Here is a 23,235-nt window from a genome sequence, read left to right as displayed (position 1 = left end):
GCTTACACCAAATTGGCAAATTTAATTTACTTGTAAGTTCCTAGAAATGTGGTTCTACATGTACCCAGGGACTGTATATTAAATACTGCTAGTGGGCATGCAACACTTATTGTGCCGCCCACGTAAGTCGCCTATTTAAACATGTGTCAAGGCCAGGGCCTGTCATTGCAGTCTGCCTGTGCAGTTGTAAAACTACCATTTTGACTTGGCAAAAGCAACCTTTTGCTAGGCCTAAAAATTATTCCCTCTTACTACATATGTCACCACTAGCACAAGCCCTTTTCATAAGGCAGGGTGCAGTATGCAGAGTGCAGTGTATTTAAATGGTTTGGGATATACGTTTAAGTTTTAAATGTCCCGGAATAGGCAAGGCTGAATTACTACCCTTGTTCTTTGTGTGATTCTTGAATTTTTCACAATCCCATGACTTCAGTGATGTACAGGCAACATTGATGGCAGCACCCACACTCTGAAAAGTGTTCCAGTGCCACTGGCCTGGGTGCCTTCCATGTGGGGGCTGGTCTCACTTTTACTTTGTTCTCTCTGATTCACTGCTTGTGTCAGTTTCAGTTTTATTTTTATTATGATAAAGGAACTCCTTGGAGGTCCACATAAGAATCAAAATATACATACCAAGCAAAGCACATAAAAATTATCTTACCAACACTCCATAAAAGAAAAATAATATGAACAACTTAATACAGATCCAAAAAACATTTAAAAAAAACATATAGTTTAAAACAAAACATTTCATTCGGTGGGTTAATCAAGGCCGCCTGCAATGATGAAGCTGAAAGAATGTTGAGTTGAAGGCAAATTGGTCGTAACCATCTACGCCTAAAAGGCATCAGGGCAGGACAAACAAAAATAACATGATTTAAGTCCTGGTCATACATCTGACAAAGATCACAAAGTGCTGAATGTCCATACCATCTAGCACACAGATCTTTCAACGGAAGCAGATTGTGTCTTAATAAGTACACTAAGCGACGAACGCCATGAGAGATGTTCCAGTACATATAAGGTTGAGCTTTCCGCAAAATACAGGACTCTATAACAGGAGTACTACCTTTTTTTAACAGCCGGGAATCTCTATCCTGACGAAACCCCAGTTCCCATGTGGAAGATTTCAAGATAATTTTTAATTGATAAGATGATAAAGAAAACAATGTCTCTTCATCCAATTTCAATTGCACCACTGCGAATCTGAAGTTTTTTACAAGTAAAGAGTAGTCATTAAAGTTTCCCAGCAATTCATTTTTTAAAAGCTCTCTTAAGGTATTGGACTCACTTTTTGCTATACCTACTACCCAACGTATAACACTGGCCAAACCTTGTACCCAACTGCTGCGTAATCCCAATTCCTGTCTTAAGGAAACAGTAGAATTTGCTGTGCTAACAGATAACAAACTACGCAGAATTTTCCCTTCTGCGCAGTTTAAAAAACTCCATTTCTTTAAATCTGTTAACTCTATGCCATATAATAGGGAAGCAGGGACTTTTGCTCTAAAAACATCAAGAAGAATAGAAAAATGCCTTCTCCCTGTTGCTTTGTATAATGATACTAAGCTCTTTCCCTGTGAAATAGCCTTCCGGGAATTATTATCCAAATGTGCTTTGTCACTTAGATTACTTGTGACAATTTTGCCCAAAAAGGTATAAACTTTCACAATTTCTAATTTTTGGTCCCCCACCCTCCAAGGAAAATTAAGAAATTTAGGTTTCTTTTTACCGGAGAAACACATCACTTTACTTTTTGCCGTATTTATCAATAGGTAATGGTTTTTGGCGTATTCAGACAGCGCTTGCAAACGATTATTCAAGCCCTTCGGGGTAAGATCCAAAATCAGGATATCATCTGCATACATAAGGCATGCGATTGGAACTCCACCCAAAGACGGGGCAATACCAGCGCATGCTGAGAGGGCCGCAGGTAAATTAACTGTATAAAGGGAAAACAGCAAAGGAGCCAGCAGGCAACCTTGCTTTAACCCGTTAGAAGTGAAAATTATTTTAGATAAACCACGTTCACCTCCCAGTAAAACTCTACACCAGGTATCTGAGTAAAGTGCACGAATTAATTTAATAAGAAAAGGAGGCATACCTAAATCAAATAACTTTCTCCAAAGCAATATTCTATCCACTTTGTCAAAAGCGGTGGAGAAGTCGATAAAGGCGCCGTAAACCTGACCACCACGGACTTTCACATATTTTTCCGTAATAACATGAAGAGCGGTCAGGTTGTCTAAGGTTCCGTGACTTTGTCTAAAGCCTGTTTGTTCAACAGGCAAGATTTTAAACTCAGTTACCCATTGGTTCATTAAAATAAGAACACATTTTGCGAAAACTTTACCAATGGCGTCAAGCAAAGCGATTTGGCGATAATTTTGAGGAAGATCTCTTGCCCCTTTTTTATATAAAGGAACAATGATACTTCCTTTCCAGGAGGGGGGGACTATTCCATTCAAAAAGCAAAATTTAAATACAGGAAAGAGAATTTTGCTCCAAAGTTCACTCTGGTGTTTTAAAACAGAGATGGGGATTTTATCTGGACCCATCGCACCAGAGGAACGCATGTTCTTAATAGCAAATTCAATATCCTTTATCGATGGGCAATCAAATATATGGGAGACATGATTAAATTCCACAGTAGAAAATTGAGAATATTATTGCTGTACAAATTCTCAATATATTGGACCCAAATCTGTTCCTCAATGGCAATAGGGGTGGCGCTGGCTCTGGTCCCACATCCCTTGCCAATTAAAGACCAGAAAGTCTTGGCTCGGCCATTATACGAAGCTTCTCTCAGTTGAATCCAGAGAGAGTCTTCCTTATTACGCTTTAAACGGGCTTTAAGCCTAACTCTTCTTCTTTTTAAAATTAACAACCTTTGCTTGGCTTCTTGGGAAAATGATAAATATTGCCCCCTTATTACTTTATTTATTTCTCTGTTTAAAGCCCGCAAAGGACAAGGAACTGTAGAAAGTTTTTTCACAGAGGGTTTCTTTTCCGCTATGGAAATTATCGATTCTAAAAAATTAGCAAAACCTAACAGCTCTCTCCCTTCCCAAAGAGATAAACTCTTGACCGTTTGGTTCAACAGAGCCTCCAAACTTTCAAAAGTGCGGAAGCTCCAGAAACATTTCCCAGAATTGGAGTCAAAATTCACCAGGTCCGTATCCATACTCCAAGAATCTACTTTTGGAAGACTGACAGAGACTAAAAGCATCAACGCATTATGGTCACTAAGATTAGACTCTATGACCTTCATATTTTTCAACCGGGAAAATAAGGCGTAATCTGCCATAACATAATCTATAATAGATTTTCCCATGTTTGACTTATGCGTGAAAGCAGCTGGGATGTCAGAAGGGAGCCTCCCATTTACTATTAAACAGTCAACTTTATGTAGACCTTCTAGGACAAGTTTACCTCTTTTGTTGGTTTTAATTTTGACTGGAAACTGGGCCGGAGGTATATTCAAAGACTCCTCCCTGAGAATGTTTCTGAATACATCCAATCCACAGTTGGATATGTTACAATTCAAATCCCCAAACATTAATACATGAGGAGGTGGAGAAGCATCCATAATTTTAGTTAAAAAGGAGAACAGTGTTTTTAAACTATCATTATAGCAACAATTTGGGGGAATATAGATGTTTATTACTACCAACGATGAATTCGGGGAATCCTCAAATACATCTTTTAAGGTTACTGCCTGGAACAACTTCCCTGGATCGAGATAGTGTGAATAGTTCCATTTTATTCTATTTGTTAATAAACATGCTATTCCTCCCTTTGCATGGCCTCTTCTAGAAGCAATAGCACCGTTTTCCAACACAAAATAATCCTTTTCAAGCGCTAATCTACCTTCCACCCATGTTTCTTGTAAACAGATTATATCTGCCTCATTGGAATCTAAAAAGCCTAATTTCTCCTTATGGTCTTTAAAGCCTGAAGTATTCCACGACATAAGCTTCAACTCTTTGTTAAAAATTTGAATGCAGTTTGTTACTGGAACCAGATGTACTTGCTAAAACTCCAGGTAACCAACTCCACTTAGACTGATCATCATTCACAGTTTGTTTAAGAGGAGGGTTTTTATATAACACTCGCCTTTCATTCCTAGATATGCATATTTTTAAGTCCTCCGATCTAGTACTAGAACAATCAGATGAAAGCAAACCTATACTGGGGGAAGATGACAGATTGGCCACAGCATTTTGATTTCTTTTTTCCCCAAAGAAAGGCACAACGTCTATACCTCTGATTTGCAATTCCTCCGCCCACTGTAAAATAAGATTAGACACTATTTTTGATTGAAATTTCACCCTTGTAGATCTCCCTATCAAAGAGTTAAGAAGATATACTACATCCAAATCAGATGTTTGAACTAATTTTAAACTCTCAATCTCTTTGAAACAAGTAAGTAAGGCAGATCTATTTAGGATCAAGTCTGTTTCAAATAAGGGAAAAAAATCAAGAAACAAAGTATCCACATGTATTTTTTCTTTAGGAGGTATGGATACAATTAAAGGAACTTCTTGGAAGGGCCTTGCTAAGGGATTAAGAGGGAAGGAAGAAGGATTAACAGAAGGAGAAAGTGCCTTAGAAACATCTTGGAGAGACCTTGCTGAAGGGTTCAAATGGGAAGAGAAAGGATTACAGGATGGAGGCATAGCCTTAAAAAGAAAGGGATTAGTGGAAGAAGTAAGACCTGGTCCTGTACACGCAAGTTCCACCCTAGGGGGAACAATCATATTTTCCTGAGAAACAAAAGAATGCTCAGCCTGAGGGGGATCTTCCGAAATCGGTTCCAAACTTTTATCAAATAGCAGTTTTCTCTGTCTTTTTTTAGAGATTCTTCGAATAAGTTTTCTCTTTTTTAATCTGTTCTTTTTTTGTTTTAGAGGGAGCAAATTGTCAGCTATTCCAGTATTTACTATACAAATCTCCTCATTTTTTGATTGTACGGAAAATATAGGAAAGAGAGAGGGAGTTTCCAGCTTATGATTGACTGGGGACATAGAAACTTCCTCTATTTTATCACAATTGGAAGCTACACAATTAGCCCCTGATGAAACTGCTTTAACAATTTTAAGCTCAGTTTTAAGATCAGCTGGAAGTACTGCTGGGTTCATTATTTTTTGACTATCCACAAAGAGAGGAGTTTGAACAGACTCCCGTGCAATTTGAATACCTGGAGCAATTGTTTTAGGGATCTCCAACGAAGAAACAAGCGTTGGCTGGCAATCAGACACTGCTCCATTCTTATTTTGCAAAAGAACTTGCAATATTTGAGTTACCGTGTCAAACATACACTCAGAGCCTCCCACAAATTTTTCAAGTAGGCTCAAAATTGAGGATAAAATGGTTTCCAAAGAAAATAATGAGTTAGAGATTAACTTCCCATCATTACTTGGGGACCCCTCAGCTAAATTATTCAAAATAGGACCAGAGCAAGAGGTAAAATTTAGTTGAGCAAGGGAAAAATCTAATTTATTAGACGGTGTACTACTTAATGGGCCCGCACTTGAAATGGATATAATTTCATTTAGATTTGGGATACTCCTAGATTTCCCCTGACAGGCTAACATCCTGTCCTTGTGTGCTGTTAAATCGATATCAGGTAGAGTAAAATCCCTTTCTAAAATGGGCGGATTAACTGGTAAAACTAACGAAGGACTAGGGTTCACTATAACTTTAGGAATTTCCAAAATAGGCGCTTGAAAAATAACAGAACTATCAGTTTTCAAAGCCTTATTACCCAATAATTCTGAAGTAGCGTTCGGACTTAGTTGCAACTCATGTGACATCAAAGACAAACCCCTTAATAAAGTGGGGCTAGAAGGTATCAAGAAAGATGGACTAGGAGCCACACTCAAGGTAGAAGACACATTAATAACCATATTAACGGACTCCGGAGCATTCAAATCTGGAGCCTCGCTTAGGGTCTGTGACTCTAACAAATTGTCTTTCCCTTTATCCCATAAATTAAAAAGCTGACACTGGCCTTTAAGTTGCATTGAAGACGTAATTTTGTTACGTAAAGGGTTAGATTTCGTTTTAGAACCGGATTTCCCTACTAAAACACGGCCAGAACGAAGTTTCTTAGCCGTCATGGGAACAAAATAAGATAAATTTAATCAAGTTCTCTAAAATATACAACAAACCAGTGTATAGAACAACAAAATACAAATTTAACAAAAACTAAGGGAGGGGGCCCAGCCCAGCCTACTTCAGCCTCTGACGGCCTCAGACGGTCCCGCCCTTGTCCCGGGCTTCTCCCGGCACGCTCCCGCACGCTCCCGCGTTGCGGTACCGAGTGGGAGATATATAGCTGCGCTGAGGTGGGGGAGGAGCCAGCAGGGAGAGCGGGTCAGCTGGTGTAGATGCCGAGGGTAAGGCGCTCCTGGGACAGGTAGTCCTGCGCCTCCCCTCGCTCGCAGCCCTGCTTTTACCACCGCCTCAGAAGCTCAAGCGCCAAAGCTGTAAAGCGCCGTTCAAAAGACCGCTGACGATGCGGGACCCGCGGAGCGGGTTCCGCGAGGAGTGAAGGCTGAGAGCTAAAAGCAAGTCAAAAGCACAACAGCACCAGGAAGAGCGAGTCCTTCGCGCTCGCAGTCCAGGACGCCTTCAGCAAGGAAAAATGAAATGAGCAACAGGTGAGCAATCCGCCAAAGGAACTGACTCGCTGGCCTTTAGCTGCTCTGAGGTGGGGGAGGAGCCAGCAGGGAGAGCGGGTCAGCTGGTGTAGATGCCGAGGGTAAGGCGCTCCTGGGACAGGTAGTCCTGCGCCTCCCCTCGCTCGCAGCCCTGCTTTTACCACCGCCTCAGAAGCTCAAGCGCCAAAGCTGTAAAGCGCCGTTCAAAAGACCGCTGACGATGCGGGACCCGCGGAGCGGGTTCTGCGAGGAGTGAAGGCTGAGAGCTAAAAGCAAGTCAAAAGCACAACAGCACCAGGAAGAGCGAGTCCTTCGCGCTCGCAGTCCAGGACGCCTTCAGCAAGGAAAAATGAAATGAGCAACAGGTGAGCAATCCGCCAAAGGAACTGACTCGCTGGCCTTTAGCTGCGCTGAGGTGGGGGAGGAGCCAGCAGGGAGAGCGGGTCAGCTGGTGTAGATGCCGAGGGTAAGGCGCTCCTGGGACAGGTAGTCCTGCGCCTCCCCTCGCTCGCAGCCCTGCTTTTACCACCGCCTCAGAAGCTCAAGCGCCAAAGCTGTAAAGCGCCGTTCAAAAGACCGCTGACGATGCGGGACCCGCGGAGCGGGTTCCGCGAGGAGTGAAGGCTGAGAGCTAAAAGCAAGTCAAAAGCACAACAGCACCAGGAAGAGCGAGTCCTTCGCGCTCGCAGTCCAGGACGCCTTCAGCAAGGAAAAATGAAATGAGCAACAGGTGAGCAATCCCTGCTTGTGTCTATTTTTGGTGCTCTCTGAAAGAATGTATATGGGTGGGTAACCTGGTGCACTTTAAGGTCATCATCTACTATTTACTGGGCTTTGAAAGTTGATACATTTATATATCTAATGAAAAATGTGCTGTAAAATTCACCATTTTGGTCTGTCGTTTCCCCAAATTTTCTGGGGGGGTACCCCCCCCAAGCTCCCCTACTAGTTGTCGGGCTCGCTCGCTGCGCTCGCTCGCTACGCGCCGGGTGGGGGTAGGTCTGCTAAAATTTGCCAGGGCTGCTTTCAGTTCCCAGTCCGGCCCTGATCAGCACAACGGAGATCTCAGGGAGTCAGTGAGGATCTCCAGAGAAACTGCAGCGGATCTGTCTTGGTGGAGCGTGGAAGGCAATCTGTCGCAAGGAAAGCCTTTTCAACTTCCTCCATCGGTGGCCACAGTGATAACGGATGCATCCACTCTAGGGTGGGGTGCTCATCTGGGGGACCTGGAGGTCAAGGGTCTTTGGTCTCCAGAGGAAAGGTTGCTTCACATCAACCTGCTGGAATCACGGGCGATACGTCTGGCGCTCAAGGCCTTCCTCCCTTCCCTTCGCGGGCGGTCAGTTCAGGTCCTGACGGACAACACGACCGCGATGTGGTATGTCAACAAGCAGGAAGGAGTGGGGTCGCAGTGTCTCTGCAGAGAGGCTCTGCGTCTCTGGTCCTGGGTTCAGGACCACCAGATTTGTCTGATGGCAAATCATCTGGCCGGAGTTCTGAACGTTCGTGCAGACAGTCTCAGTCGGCGGTTCTCTGCCGACCACGAGTGGAGGCTTCATCCAGAGGTAGTTCGTCACGTCTTTCGGACGTGGGGAACTCCTCGGGTGGACCTGTTCGCCACTCGCGAGAATGCTCACTGCCCGTCATTCTGCAGCCTCCAGTTTCCGATGCAGGGAGCCTTGGGGGACGCGTTTCAGTTGAGTTGGGTCTCGCAACTCCTTTACGCGTTTCCTCCCATACCCTTGATTCCTCGGGTTCTGAGGAAAATTCGCCAAGACCGGGCCCAAGTTATATTGATCGCCCCGGATTGGCCAGGAAGGGTGTGGTACTCAGACCTTCTCCACCTCTCCTCTCACCCGCCGCTCCGTCGCCCTCACAGGGCAGATCTCCTCTCCCAGATGGAGGGGCAGGTTTACACCCCCACCTCCAGACCTTACACCTTCATGCCTGAAGATTGAACGGGGCAACCTGAGTACCTTTTCTCTCCCACACGATGTGGTGGATGTCATTTTGTCAGCCAGGCGTGACTCCACTAAGTCCATTTATTCCTATAGATGGTCAAAGTTCGTTGCTTGGTGTGGGGAGAAGTCCATTGACCCTTTAAGGGCTCGTTTGTCCAATAATCTTCAATTTGCTCTTTCCTTGGCCCAGCAGGGTTTTGCGGTGGCAACCATTAAGGGTTATTTGTCGGCCTTATCGGCTTTCCTTTGTTTGCCTGACCAGCCCTCTTTTTTTAAGTCACCTATTGTTTTACGGTTCATCAAGGGCCTTACCAATAAATTTCCTCCCACTCCTTTTATTGTACCTCAATGGGACTTGAACCTTGTTCTTACATTTTTGATGGGTTCAGCTTTTGAGCCTTTCCACTCATGTCCCTTGAGGCTTTTGTCTTTCAAGACGGTCTTCCTTGTATCAATTACCTCGGCAAGGAGGGTAAGTGAGCTTCAAGCTCTTAGTTCAAAGCCCCCGTTTTTATCCATTCATGCTGATCGAATGGTTCTTAGGACCATGGCTGCTTTTCTGCCGAAGGTGGTACCTCCTTTCCACCTGGGGCAATCCGTTACCATTCCTACCTTCTATCCTCCCCCTCACCCTTCCAAGGAGGAGGAGCGGCTTCATCGCTTGGACCCTAAGAGGGCAGTGAGCTTCTACCTGGACAGGACAAGAGAGTTCAGGTTGGATGACCAGCTGTTCGTTGGATTTGCTGGCTGCAGGAAAGGAAGATCTGTGCACAAGCACAAGCTTTCAAGATGGATAATTGTATGCATTAAGATCTGCTGCTCCCTGGCGGGTAAGGAACCTCCAGAGGGTATAAGGGCTCATTCTACTAGAGCTAAGTCTGCAACATCTGCTCTTTCTAGAGGTGTGCCTGTAGAGGACATTTGCAGAGCCGCGACTTGGGCCTCCCTTCACACTTTCACGAAGCATTACTGCTTGGATACCGAGGTAAGGAGGGACGGCCACTTTGCGCGCTCTGTCCTCCAGGATTTCTTGGTATAGAAGAGTGAACACCCTCCTCCGGGAGTGGGGACTGCTGTGGGACTCTATTCACAAGGTGAGGAATCCACAAGGCAGGTGTATCTATCAGAAGAACAAGTTACTTACCTTCGGTAACCCTTTTTCTGGTAGATACAGTATCTGCCTGTGGATTCCTCACTGACCCGCCCGCCTCCCTGTTGTCCACTCTTGTATACCATGTTTATTGTATATATTTATTTATATTTATTGTCAAAGGAAATGTTTATTGCTTTTTGCTTTCCCTTATTGTTTTCACACTATGTGTGTAATCTGGACATTGTGTACGGTGTATACTTTGTATTGTTCTACTGCCATTGGTCCGTCCATGTGCCTCGAAGGCACGGAAAAAAGGGGCGGAACTGATGTCATCACGCCGGCGTGGGCCTAATATGGGGTCGGTGACGTCAGCGGAGTTGCGCGCGATGTCGTGCCTCTGTGACGTTGGTCCACATCGGCGCAAAGCTACAAAAAGAATTTCCGGAAGCTGCTGACGCAGGGGGATATTCACAAGGTGAGGAATCCACAGGCAGATACTGTATCTACCAGAAAAAGCGTTACCGAAGGTAAGTAACTTGTTCGTCTTCACATGGGCTGGTGGGAGGAACTGGTCCTACTTAGGAAATTTGCTAACATCCTCAACCAGCATGTAAAATGTTGGTGGAGGTACATAGATGATCTGTTTTTAATTTGGCATGGTTCGAAAGCAGAAGCAACTGCGTTTATTCATGAGTTGAACCTGAATGTCATCAATTTACAATTCACATCAGAAATCAGTGCAGGCAGGGTCCTCTTTCTAGATGTAGAAGTATATATAGAGGGAGGCAGGATAGAAACTAAAATGCATAGAAAACCCACTGCGGTAAATTCAGTCTTACATGCAAATAGTCTTCATCCAAAGCACCTTGTCCAAAGCATCCCTACGGGGAAATGATTCTTATAAAACGCATTTGTAGTACTGAAAGTGAATTGAAAAAAGCCTAACTAGAGAGTAAACTGAGATTTTTGGTACAGGGTTATAATGCTAAATGTATTTATGCAGCTATTCTCAAAAGCAAGGCAATAGGCAGAAACAAGCTATTAAAATTGACAATATCAGGGCCCGGACCAAATGTTGACACAGACATTGCTGTACAGCCGGCAAAAACCACAGATCAATCCAATAAAGAATTTAGAATGATTGTGGGCTACAGCAAGCCACATAAAGAGATCAATGGTATCATTCAGAGAAATTTGCCATTGGTCATAAATGATCCGATCCTGGGACCCATGCTACCACCAAGACCCTCCATTATCAATAGACGGGCCCCCAATATGAGAGATAGACTTGTGGTTAACAATCCAATAGAACAGCCAAAAGGGAACTGGCTAAGCCAAAGAAAGGGCTTTTACAAATGTAAGACCTGTAAAGCCTATCAACATGGCACCAATACCACTAGTTTTAAAACAGCATTTGGGGGAGGTGAGCACACAATCAATAAGGCTCTGTCATGCAAAACAGAATTCGTTGTGTACATCCTCGAGTGCCCCTGTGGGCTTAGGTGCGTGGGAAGTACCAAGCTGCAGGGGCATAAGAGGATTCTACAACATATTAGAGCAATCAAGAATCGAGATCCAGTATACCCCGTCGCTCGACACTTTAATGAATTTCATCAAGCTGACCCAAAGTTTTGAAAGTAATATTTAATTGACAGTGTACCTTTTAACAAGAGAGGGGCAACAGAGAAGGAACCCTGCGTAAATTGGAAACCAGGTATATTTTAGAACTGAATTCCAAACACCCCAATGGCCTTAATATTACAGAAGACCTGTACACATGCCTATGATGTGAGTCTTTATACTTCTCTTAACCTGGATAAACACAATATACCATTTACAGGTTTTTATAACTTTGAGGAATCGTGATGTCTGCTTAAGATCAGGGTTATCAATAACAGGAATGAAATGATGCTTAAGCTAGAAGAACATGAAACTGGGTAGTATGTATATTGTAGAGCTCAAAAGATAAGAACCTTATGGATATCATTGAAAAACTGATAGCAGGATAAAGGCTTTCATCTTTTGTTTTTATGTATATATTTTATGGTTTTTGTACACATTTAAAATGTCATCGCACTTTAATGCACACTACTAAAGACAGAGGCTTGTGTCAACCATTAGGGGTTACTGCATGGACAGGTGGTAACAAAAAATAAGATTATGTATCATAGTTAAATTGGTTGGACAATACAAATAACCAATGACTAGACAATAGCAATATAAGGGTACATAAATAAATAGATATAGTTGAGAAGAATCAAGGAGTATGGTAGATGGACTTTCAGGGACTTTAAGTTGGCAGCTGGTTTTTACATGAACTTATCTGCGGTCCAGAAATGTTCTAAGTCGTATGTTTACATCAACAGTATAATTTAGGGTATTGACACCCATAATTGCACAGTTTCAATCTTATATGGGGTTTTTATATAGATTTTATGATATATTTTTAGAACTATTTATATATTTATGTATTTATATCTATTTATGTACAACCATATTGCACTTTGTCACATTGCTAAGTTTTGCACAGGAATTGATCGGGGAGTCAGGATGGCGCAATGTATTGTTTGTTTTCAAACCATGATTTCAGACAAAGGTATTTTAAACCATGATCTGTAAAAAAGACAACTGCTTATGGTGTATACAATGTAACATACAGAGTATCCTGGTTGCAGTAACAAATGTAAAATGCACTGTCATTTTAACACAGCATGGTGAAAAGAAATTGTATAAAAACAGTCAGGTGACTGACTCACGTGTCATGTGATCAAGGCACCCCGGTGCCGAAACGCGTAATGGCCGGCAGAGTTTGGAACCAATAAAGAAGATTCTGTGCACTGAACTGTGGTTCGAGCTCTATTTTGTGAAATTGCGAAAGCCGGTTGGCAGTGGAGTGTTCGGGATATATATATAACCTTATCACCTCCTCAGATTTGCCGGGACATGGAAGCGGCGGTGCACTACAGGGTCCGAGCTCCCCCTGTCATCCATACATTTTTTCCATGCCAAGAGCAACACGTGTGCACTCCTTCTAAAAAATGCTCAAATCGATTTATTAAAAGTTCATAAGCCAAGAAAGCACACCCTGCGTGTTTCGGTGGATACCGCCTTGCTCACTGGTAACTTTATGCAAAAGTGAGTCGACATATAAACAAACATTCTAGGTTACATGCAACGTGAAGTGTTTAAACATAAAAGGTGGACAAATGTCCCCTAGAACTGTTGGTCATCTTGTAATGGTTTTCAGTGAGGTAAACATAATCACATTCACCATTTACAGCAGAAAAAGAGAAATCTGTAAACATATATACATGTACTTTAGTGCCACATTTATAGTGTCTCTGATATAAATTCTTTAGATAACGGGCAAACTATTTCATTCATAGTGTCATTATCGGCTCATCGCCCGATGCAATGGCATATTCATCATATTCGGCAAAGCATCAACAGACACATTATGCTGATACTAGTTGATTACCCTGAAAAAATCCATTCTTAGGTTTTGAAAAGACAATGTGCCTACTACTCACATTAATTCATTGTGCAAGTGGGTTCATTCTGCATATCGCCGAGCTGCCGTGGTCATAGGGCATAAACACGAAAATACATGATTTGTTGCAATCCCACACAAAACCAAATTATAATATACCCAATTATTGTACAATAATACAATCAGTTGTACATTGAATAGAATTGATCACCAAGATTGCGGAAACCAATAGCATTCTCAAGACTGAATTTAATAAATTAATATTAAACTATAGATTTCCCAAGTGGTAAAAAAGTTTGAATGGACAGTGGAACCTTCTTTCTATCAGCACCTAACCTACAAATACTCTAAGAGTGAAAGAAACCCCTCCGTCTCTATAAGGGTACGTGTGCACGCCGAACAGCACCCACCATCACAGTGCTTGTTCCTACAGGAACTATACAATTCAAACAAAAGCACAGGTGCACCACGTCATAAAGCTCAATACAACAATTAAGATGGATAGAAGTCCAACTCCAAATGATAATGAAAGCGAGGCTCCTCAGTTTTGATCTCTTTTATTCCAGTACGTGGTAGAAAAAACAGTACAGCCGACGCGCTTCGTCCCAGTCTGGGACTTCTTCAGGGCGATCTGTAAGTCAATCCTTATATCTCCGAATATGTCAAAGAGCAATGCAGAATATACAGCGGAAGTGTCGGTCATCCATCAAGATATGACAGTGTGGGAAATGTTTCCTGTGGTCTGGAATTCCGAGTGATGAAATTAGGGGTAGTAAGTGAAATTAAAAGAGATTCTCGCAGCATATTTTTCAAGTAAACACTGTATGAGTGTCAATCCCAATAATACTGCTGGAAGACTGCTCATGGCGGATACATCCCTGTATATTCTGCATTGCTCTTTGACATATAAGGAGATGTAAGGATTGACTTACAGATGTGTGTGTGTGTGTGTTCAGGCGATAATATTTCATGTGACTATCCTTAGTTATTACATGACCCGAAAATGTGTTATTCACTGCTTGCTACTCTGATTCAAGCATGTGAATCTATGAAACCTCCACCACTAGAGTAAGAAATAAGTTATTTACCTGTAACTGTAGTTCTACAGTACTGGAATCTTTCATAGATTCACATGCGACCCTCCCACCTCCTCTGGAGAAGGCTCACTGAGATAACTCCGTTTTTTCGATGTGTACGCACTTGTGCTTGGAAAATCTGAGGAACTGGAGCTTCTCTAAGGAAGGTTCTACAGGGTTGTGTCTATTGATTGGCTGGTTCTAAGTTTAGTCAATTTTTACAAAAAGACAGGGATATGTTACAAAACCTGTAAGGGCTAGGGCCTTATGTTCTATGTGTAATAGGATATTACTTTTTTTATAATACCGGGGGCTCCCATCTCGACAACGGGAAAGATTCAAGCATTTGGATCTATGAAAGATTCCAATATATGAGAACTACAGTTACAAGTAAGTAACTTATTTCTTCATTGACAACAAATATGGCATGAATAGCCAAATTAATTAGACTGTATTGCTTATACTTTTTAACTGCTGTCTGTATCATTAGGGATGCGCAGCTCGTGGAGGGGAGGGCAGAGGAGGTGGGGAATTTGTGATGTTCGAAGACTAAAGTATTAAGGGCAGCTATATAGCTTTGATGTAACTTATGTATTGCAAGGTATTAGTGATGCTGAGAAGGCTGGAGTTGGTAAATGTTAATGTAATAATCTTCAATAAAACATGTTTTAAAAAAAATTAAAACAGAAAATTATTTGCTGACTAGCACTGACCATGAATCATCAGGTTGATTGTGTCTGTGGGAGGTTCTGGGCAGGATGCACTAAGTAGAAGGATTTAATTTACCTGTCATTACCTTTGAGCCACAGTGGGTGATCAGATGCTGCTCAGCAAAAGCACACAACCAACTTCCCGTCACTAGCCGGAAATCACACACCTTCTGAGAAGAGGCTTAGAGTAGCAGGGAATTGCAGAACTAAGTTTCAAAGTGGTTACCATCAGTAGTTATTCTCACCTGTGCTTACTACTAGGAAGGACCACCACACTACCCCCGTTTTATTTTCAACTTCGCACTTTTCCAGGTTTGCAAAGTTAAAAAAAAACACACCTATACATGTGGCCGAGGATTGTTTGGCGATTGTTTACTTTTCTTTAGTATAATTAACTAAATGACTGCAACATATTTTCCTTTTATTTTAGATTTTCTTTAAATTTCACATTCGATATCATGACGAAAATGGCACAAATTTCAAACGATACCAACCTGTCTCCCAACACTACCTGAGGAAGAAGATGGGTTTCATTTTCGATATGATCTGCGCTTTTCCAATATCCTCATTTGCCCACATCTCTCTGAAAGAAAATGATGTTCGCGATTCAGTGCAGTTTTTAGCCAGAGCAAACATAATCCACATTCTGCGCATGGTCAACGTGCCGGTGTTTATCTACGAGCAAGAGAAGAACATCAACAACAAGTAGGAAGCACAGTGTTCCTTATTCATTTGGTCTCATACTTCCTAGATTTGCAGATGTTTGTCATGCTGGTGCAGTGTGGTTGTTAATGAAGATAACTGTTTTCATTTTCTAACTGTTTTCATTTTCTAATGAGCATTCAACAATATATGTCGTGTAAAATGATTTTGATGGATACCTTTACCTGCAGATCATTCACTTTTTTAATGTCACAGATGCTAGACTGGATTCAGAAACCTTTCAAATAACTCTTCCATGATGGTAGTGGGTGGTGGCTCCATGTAGACACTATTTATTTTTATTTATTTATTTAAAGAGTTTTTATATAGTGCTGGCTAGAGCCGAAGGTATCAGAGCGCTTTACATTAGGCTCCACAATGTAACAGAAAATAATCAAAAATACACGTTACGTCAAAAAATAAGCCATACATTGAGAGAGGAGAGAAAGGAGAGATAGAATAGTGGAGGGGGCAAAGGGGAGGTGAGAAGAGGGAGGAGGAGGGAAGAGACAACAGGTAGTCTGTCTAAAGACCGACTGGGTAGGAAACGTCCAAGGAGGGAATCCATGGCACGTCTCCGCTTTAGCTCAACAAGGTAACTCCATTGGGCATTAGTCAAAATAGCTAGGTCTCAAGTGGCGAGGTAAAAAGTTCACAGAAAAACAGGGTGGGGACTAAGAGCAAGGACAGGTGAGGACAAAGGTCAGTAGCTGTAAAGAGGGGAAGAGTAGAGCGGAGAGGGTTGGGGGTAGAGGAAGGAGAAGGGGGGAGATAAGGTCAGGAGAGACGCAGGAGAGCTTGCCCAAAGTCCGGCTGGGTAAGTGATGGTCAAGGAGAGAATCCAAAGTCCATCTCCCCTTTAGCTCACGAGGGAGCTCCACCGGGCATCAGTCAAAAGGGCTAGGTCTCAGCGGTCGAGGGAAGTTTGCAGAGTAAAGGTCCTGGTGGACGGGCGGGAACAGGGTTGGGTGAAGGCTGGTCGAGGTCCAGATGATGATCAATGATTATAGACCAGGGGAGGAAAGAGCATCGCGGAGGGTCTCACTCAGTTGGCAATCTAGAAGTTAGGCAAGGGGGACGGACCACAAATTAGCGCTTATGAATTATTTATTTCCACAGAATGGCAACCATGACACGTTTCAGCCCCAAAGGGCCTTGATCACAGCAACTACTGAACGGATTCGTACCATTTTACAAAAGGCCGCTTTCTGAACCAAGAACTACCTTTTTGCCAAATATGGGGTAATTCCATTCAGTAGTTTCGCCTGTAGCCTTGCCCAAGGTTTCCTATGGGAAATTGATTTTTTTACTCTTATTTTATGGATTTCTCAGCAACTACTGAACGGATTTACACTATTTAAAAGAAAGGTCACTTTCTAAATCAAGCTCTACCTTTTTTCCAAATTTGGGGTAATTTCGTTCAGCAGTTCGGGCTGTAGCCCGTCTTAAAATTTCCATGGAAATTAATATGGGGAAACGCGTTTTGGGACCCCCTTTTTTCTCAACCCTCACTTGACGAATCACCCCCACACTTTCAGGATAGGAGCTGACCTGGATAGACCTTTTTTACGAGAATTTCTCGAAGATTCGTCAAACAAAAGCCAAAGTTATTAGCAAATCAAAAAATGCTTTTCCTATGGAAACTAGGTTGTGCCTATAACTACCTACTGGCGACCGCCAGTAGGATATATATATTGACGCATAAATTATGCAAAAAAGAAGGAGAGAACTCTGGGTAGGTCTCAGTTTAGGTGGAAAGCAGCTCCTGTTAGAGCACTCTCAACACCAGCGACACTCTAGATCTGCTCACCTCAAATGTCTGTTTTTCTATCAAAGTTTTTAAGTATAGGATTAGACAGTGCTATCCATGCCGAGATAGAAAATGACAAAGTCTTTCGCCATTTAAACAGCAAAGTCTTCAAGCATAGGACTATTACAGTGCAGTCCTTGCTGAGCTGTCAAATAACAAAAGCCATTTATCACTCCAGGCACAATATTACAGCTTTGAATTGGTAAAATACCAACTCAAGCCAACCTGAAATGAATAAAAGCAACCCCTGACACAGTGTTTCGCTCTAATTAGAGCTCTTCAGAGAGGTATAGCTTTGTCCAGACACAAGGGAGCACCCAGTATTAAGTCAAAACAAAACCCTTTCAGGCATAGAGTGACGCATAAATTATGCAAAAAAGAAGGAGAGAACTCTGTGTAGGTCTCAGTTTAGGTGGAAAGCAGCTCCTGTTAGAGCACTCTCAACACCAGCGACACTCTAGATCTGCTCACCTCAAATGTCTGTTTTTCTATCAAAGTTTTTAAGTATAGGATTAGACAGTGCTATCCATGCCGAGATAGAAAATGACAAAGTCTTTCGCCATTTAAACAGCAAAGTCTTTAAGCATAGGACTAGTACAGTGCAGTCCTTGCCGAGCTGTCAAATAACAAAAGCCATTTATCACTCCAGGCACAATATTACAGCTTTGAATTGGTAAAATACCAACTCAAGCCAACCTGAAATGAATAAAAGCAACCCCTGACACAGTGTTTCGCTCTAATTAGAGCTCTTCAGAGAGGTATAGCTTTGTCCAGACACAAGGGAGCACCCAGTATTAAGTCAAAACAAAACCCTTTCAGGCATAGAGTGATGCATAAATTATGCAAAAAAGAAGGACAGAACTCTGGGTAGGTCTCAGTTTAGGTGGAAAGCAGCTCCTGTTAGAGCACTCTCAACACCAGCGACACTCTAGATCTGCTCACCTAAAAGATAAAAGTATCTCCACAAACTCCTCCGAAAAAGAGACTAGGCCACAGCAGGGGAACCATTGGAGTCAGCTTTAATCAGGTAACATACATCATGGCGAATGCATTTCGGCGTCTGTTTGCCTTCTTCAGCGCCAGGGGTGTAGATAGGATGCAGGCGCTAATTGTGGATTTAAATACCCTGCCCATCCTAAGTGCTCGTAAATCGCTCCACCCATCAGGTGGTTACCTTGAGCTAATACCTTCTGTGGGCCGCCTGGTGCATGGCGCCTACAGGTCCCAGAATGCAAGATTCCTGTTGGTAGGTATTGCGGCAGTGAATTAGAGCTATGATGTTTAGAGCTGTGTTGTTAAGAAACCCCCAAAGTCCGTGTGTCCCACAAATTCTGCTCACTTCTCAAGTCCCCAAACCGCAGCAACCTCCGAGTCACAGGGATCATTACAGCGGGGGCAAGGCTGGAAATCCACCTCGCCCAGCGTGCAGTCAATGACTGCCTCACGCTCCATCTCCTCCCGGGCTTGAAGGTGGGCCTTGGAAATTCCAGTAACCTGGATACAACAAAAGTTCCGCCGAGGCGGAGGCCAGTGAGTCCAAGGCCAACTTGATGCTGCGGTGGCCACGTAAGCGAGGCACTGACGATCGCGCTAATTAAATGTCCACAAACTCCTCCAAAAAAGAGACGAGGCCACAGCAGGGGAGCCATTGGAGTCAGCTTTATTCAAGTAACATACATCATGGCGAATGCATTTCGGCGTCTGTTTGCCTTCTTCAGTGCCAGGGGTGTAGATAGGATGCAGGCGCTAATTGTGGATTTAAATACCCCGCCCATCCTAAGTGCTCGTAAATCGCTCCACCCATCAGGTGATTACCTTGAGCTAATACCTCCTGTGGGCCACCTGGGGCATGGCGCCTACAGGTCCCAGAATGCAAGATTCCTGTTGGCAGGTATTGTGGCGGTGGATTAGAGCTATGATGTTTAGAGCTGTGTTGTTAAGAAACCCCCAAAGTCCGTGTGTCCCACGAATTCCGCTCACTCCTCAAGTCCCCAAACCTCAGCAACCTCCGAGTCACAGGGATCATTACAGCGGGGGCAAGGCTGGAAATCCCACTCGCCCAGCGTGCAGTCAATGACTGCCTCACCGCTCCATCTCCTCCCGGGCTTGAAGGCGGGCCTTGGAAAATCCAGTAACCTGGATACAACAAAAGTTCCGCCGAGGCAGAGGCCAGTGAGTCCAAGGCCAACTTGATGCTGTGGGCTCGCACAACGTCGAGAGTTGGATGTCCGTCGTCAGTACGGTGTTCGACGTCAGGACATGCTCCGCTGCTGTCAGTAGAGTGGCGTTCGGCATCAAAGCGGGCGTCTCTGTTGCTGTCAACCAGGCGGTGTTCAACGTCGAGACAGGCCTCAACGTCACCAGCAGAACGACAATTGATGTCGAAACAAGCGTCTCCGTCAACCAGGCGGTGGTCGACGTTGAGACAGGCATCGTCGTCGACAGGCAACAGGCATTCAACGTCGAAGCAGACTCCTCCATTGTCGCTGACCAGACGGTGTTCAATGTTGAAGACCAGATCTTTTTGACGGTGAAGAAGGATTCATCGTTGGGGCCCAAAGTCAAGCATTCCAGACGTCGTTCGACGTCAAGACGGCGGTCTCTGTTGACGTCAAGGAAGGACACGACGTTGAGAAGGAGTTCTCCGTCGATTCACACTTTAAATTCTCCCAGACGCTCTGCTTCGAGGACGAGGTCGATGGGGTTGATTGCTTAAATATCAAGACATTCGACGTCGAAGTGGGGAGAGAGGTCGATGTCGAGGAGGACATCCCTCTCGAAAGACTCACTGGTGCTCGTTACATATATTCGTTCAACGTCAAGGCACTCCCCTTAGATGTTGTATTGCTCCTCCAGGCATTGCTGGAACTCCAGAGGATGCAGGAAGTCATCGCCTTCGGCGGCGAGCTCTCCTCAAGTGATTTCAATGAGAAGCTCTTCTCCTCCATCTCCAGAGACACCACAATCACCAAGACCAACGTCTTCAATAAGGCAGAGGTCTCCTTCAGTACATCTGTCGCCAAGATGGTTCCTTCCTATCAGCCATTGGCAGAAAGATGCTTCTGGGCAAACTCGACGGTCTTTGGACTATTCCAGTCCACTGCACAGATCCCCATTGGGAAGATTAGTACAGGAGGTGGACAGATCGCCTGTTGCTCAGTCCAGGGATCTTCAGGACAAATCTCCAGAGCATAGACCATCTCATGCTCATCGGAAGAGAGCAAGAACACCTGCTTGGTCTTCTTCTTCATCTCGCTCTTCAAAAAGGGACTATTCACCTACCCTTAAGGATAGCCCTCCTTCTAGAGTGTCACCGATCGATGACATCAATACATTTCACGACGTCCTCATTAGAGGAGCACTGAAACTGAAAATAGATATGTCAGCTCCGCAGGCTTCCACCTCTATCATATTCGAGACTTTTCATCAATGGTCTATGTTTAGACCTTTGCTCCCACTGGTTCCTGGTCCTATCGAGCCAGTGATGGACGTTTTTCTCACTCCATCCTCGATTAAAGCTGCCCCAGCGAGGATTCAGAAAAAATATTAGCCAGCGGCATTGGATAGTTTAGTGTGCAACAAGATAGAGGGCAGAGGCTAATGCAATCCGCACCAAGCAAATGAATAGTGTCTCTTAGTTATAATTTGAGGTGCCCGAAACCAGGGAGTACTTCCCTCTTTACTCCCTGAATTATAGAACCTAGTTCCATACAATACACATAACACAAAGCGGTTCCAGCACGCAGAGAACAAGTAGGTCAAAAAGATTTTATATAGAAACAAATTGTGCTCTCAGTAAAGTTTTTTTTCACAAATTAGTTGCACACAGGGTGTAGAAAAAGTATCGAAATTCAGTCGTTTTGTTTCTTGTTCCAAAAGAGGTTCTCTTTATTGCTCACAAAAAACTTCTTCCATCACAAACATAGCCAACGCGTTTCGTTTCTCTATGAGACTTCTTCAGGGCTTCATATCTATGGTGTGGCCTATGTGTCCTGATCGATACTTCACAGTCACAGTAAGTGTTTGTACATTGGATAGTACTTCACATAAACTCTTAAAACTGGCATTGTAATCGTCCGTCCAGCAATCCCACGAAAAGATAGTACAATTATACCTTCGAGCCAGTGATGGACGTTTTTCTCACTACATCCTCGATTAAAGCTGCCCCAGCGAGGATTCAGAAAAAATATAAGCCAGCGGCATTGGATACTTTATTTTTAAAGACAGATCCCCCACCAGACTCGGTGATCATCACGGCAGCAAATAAAACTCATGCAGTCGCTTCTTCCTCCTCTGTCCCTCCAGACAAAGAGAGTCGAGCCCAGGACTCTTAGGGGAGAAAGGTTTTCAGATCCGCAGCATCTTCCTTGAAGGTATCAAGCGCTGCTGCCCTGTTAGGACACTACGGCAGCTCCTTGTGGGATTCTTTGGAGCGTTTTAAGGAAAAGCTGCTAAAAGAAGACAGGCAAGATTTTGCTGAGATTCTCCAAGAGGGGGCGCTGGTTTCCAATCAGGTGATTAGTACTGCAGCAGAGGGAGCTTCTCTGGCTGCACATTCATATGCACACAGCATTTGTGCACGAAGATCTTCATGGCTGCGACTAACAGCTTTAAAGCCGGAGTCTCAACATCGGATTTTAAATCTTCCATTTTCCGGAACATCTCTTTTTGGTTCCCACACCGATATAGAGATGGTCAGAATAAAGGCTGAGCTGGATACACTGAAGGCGGTTGGCCGAGAAAAGAAAAAAGAATTCAAACGAAGATACTGGCCTTACAATCGCATAAACTACCAACAGAGGGTTCAAACCCCTCATTGGCAGCAGAAACAGAACCAGCAATCCAGGTCTCAGTTTCAATACCGTAGAGGTTCCAGAGGCAGAGGAGGACAACATCAACAATCCTTTGGTGCCGCCAAGACTTCAGGGAAGCAGTGATCTTCTGCTTCCCCTAGCTCAGTTGCCCACTCCAGTGGGAGGAAGTATTTTGAATCACATGGCAGAGTGGCGCACAATAACAAAAGATCAATGGGTGCTAAATATGCTGAACAATGGATACACACTTCGTTTCAGTGCACCGCCAAAGAACATTCCTCACTAAAGTAGCATCCCCACCAACTAAAATTGCTTCATCAAGAGAAGTCTGGTCTTCTTCAGAAATTGGCCGTAGAAGAAGTTCCTCCGGCTCAAAGAGAAAATGGAATCTGAAAGAGACACGTTAGTATTAGATTCCTTACCTTAGAATATTCCCGGGCGTCAGACTGGATCCGGAAATTTTTGCGTAGCAGTACCCTTGCGCGTCGGTAGGCGTCATCTGCGGCTCCGCGTCCGTCGTCGGCGTCGTGGGCGCCGTGATGACGTTGTCGGAGTACTTAGACGCCGCCTCCGCGTGCTGACGTCAGTTCTTCTTTTTTCCGCGCCAGCAAGCGCAGATCTGGAAAAAGCAGTAACCCTAGTCATTTTTGACTAACCCTTTTTTGATCACTTTTGATTTGATCGTTTATCGAGTCTTCGACTCCAACGGTGCCGTAGGGATGCCCGACTTTAGGCACTGTGAGGATTGCGACTGTCTGATGTCGGTCACGGATCCTCGCCGACGGTGTTTAACTTGTCTCGGCGTCGATCACGACGACAAGGCCTGCTCCGACTGCCGGGCCCTCTCTTTGAAAGCCAGGCGGGAGTGGTCCCGCAGGCGACTCGAACTCCGGCAGTCGGTCCCGCGCCGCGAG

The 23,235-nt window shown here is 43.9% G+C and overlaps 1 protein-coding gene across 8 annotated transcripts in view; it reads left to right on the top strand.

The window, feature by feature from the left end:
• LOC144768773 (uncharacterized) overlaps positions 1 to 23,235 on the top strand; it is a 9,320,023-nt gene that overhangs the window by 8,961,470 nt on the left and 335,318 nt on the right. For all 8 annotated transcript variants that reach the window (XM_078652700.1, XM_078652694.1, XM_078652695.1 and 5 more), the window contains one exon: positions 15,426 to 15,700. In XM_078652700.1, the coding sequence (XP_078508826.1) occupies positions 15,426 to 15,700 (275 nt within the window). The remainder of the gene's footprint in view (positions 1 to 15,425; positions 15,701 to 23,235) is intronic.

The sequence above is a fragment of the Lissotriton helveticus genome, chromosome 7 (genome assembly GCF_964261635.1).
Source record: "Lissotriton helveticus chromosome 7, aLisHel1.1, whole genome shotgun sequence".
Taxonomy (NCBI): domain Eukaryota; kingdom Metazoa; phylum Chordata; class Amphibia; order Caudata; family Salamandridae; genus Lissotriton; species Lissotriton helveticus.
The sequence above is the reverse complement of the archived record's forward strand: the minus strand, read 5'-3'. Positions and strand labels throughout refer to the sequence as shown.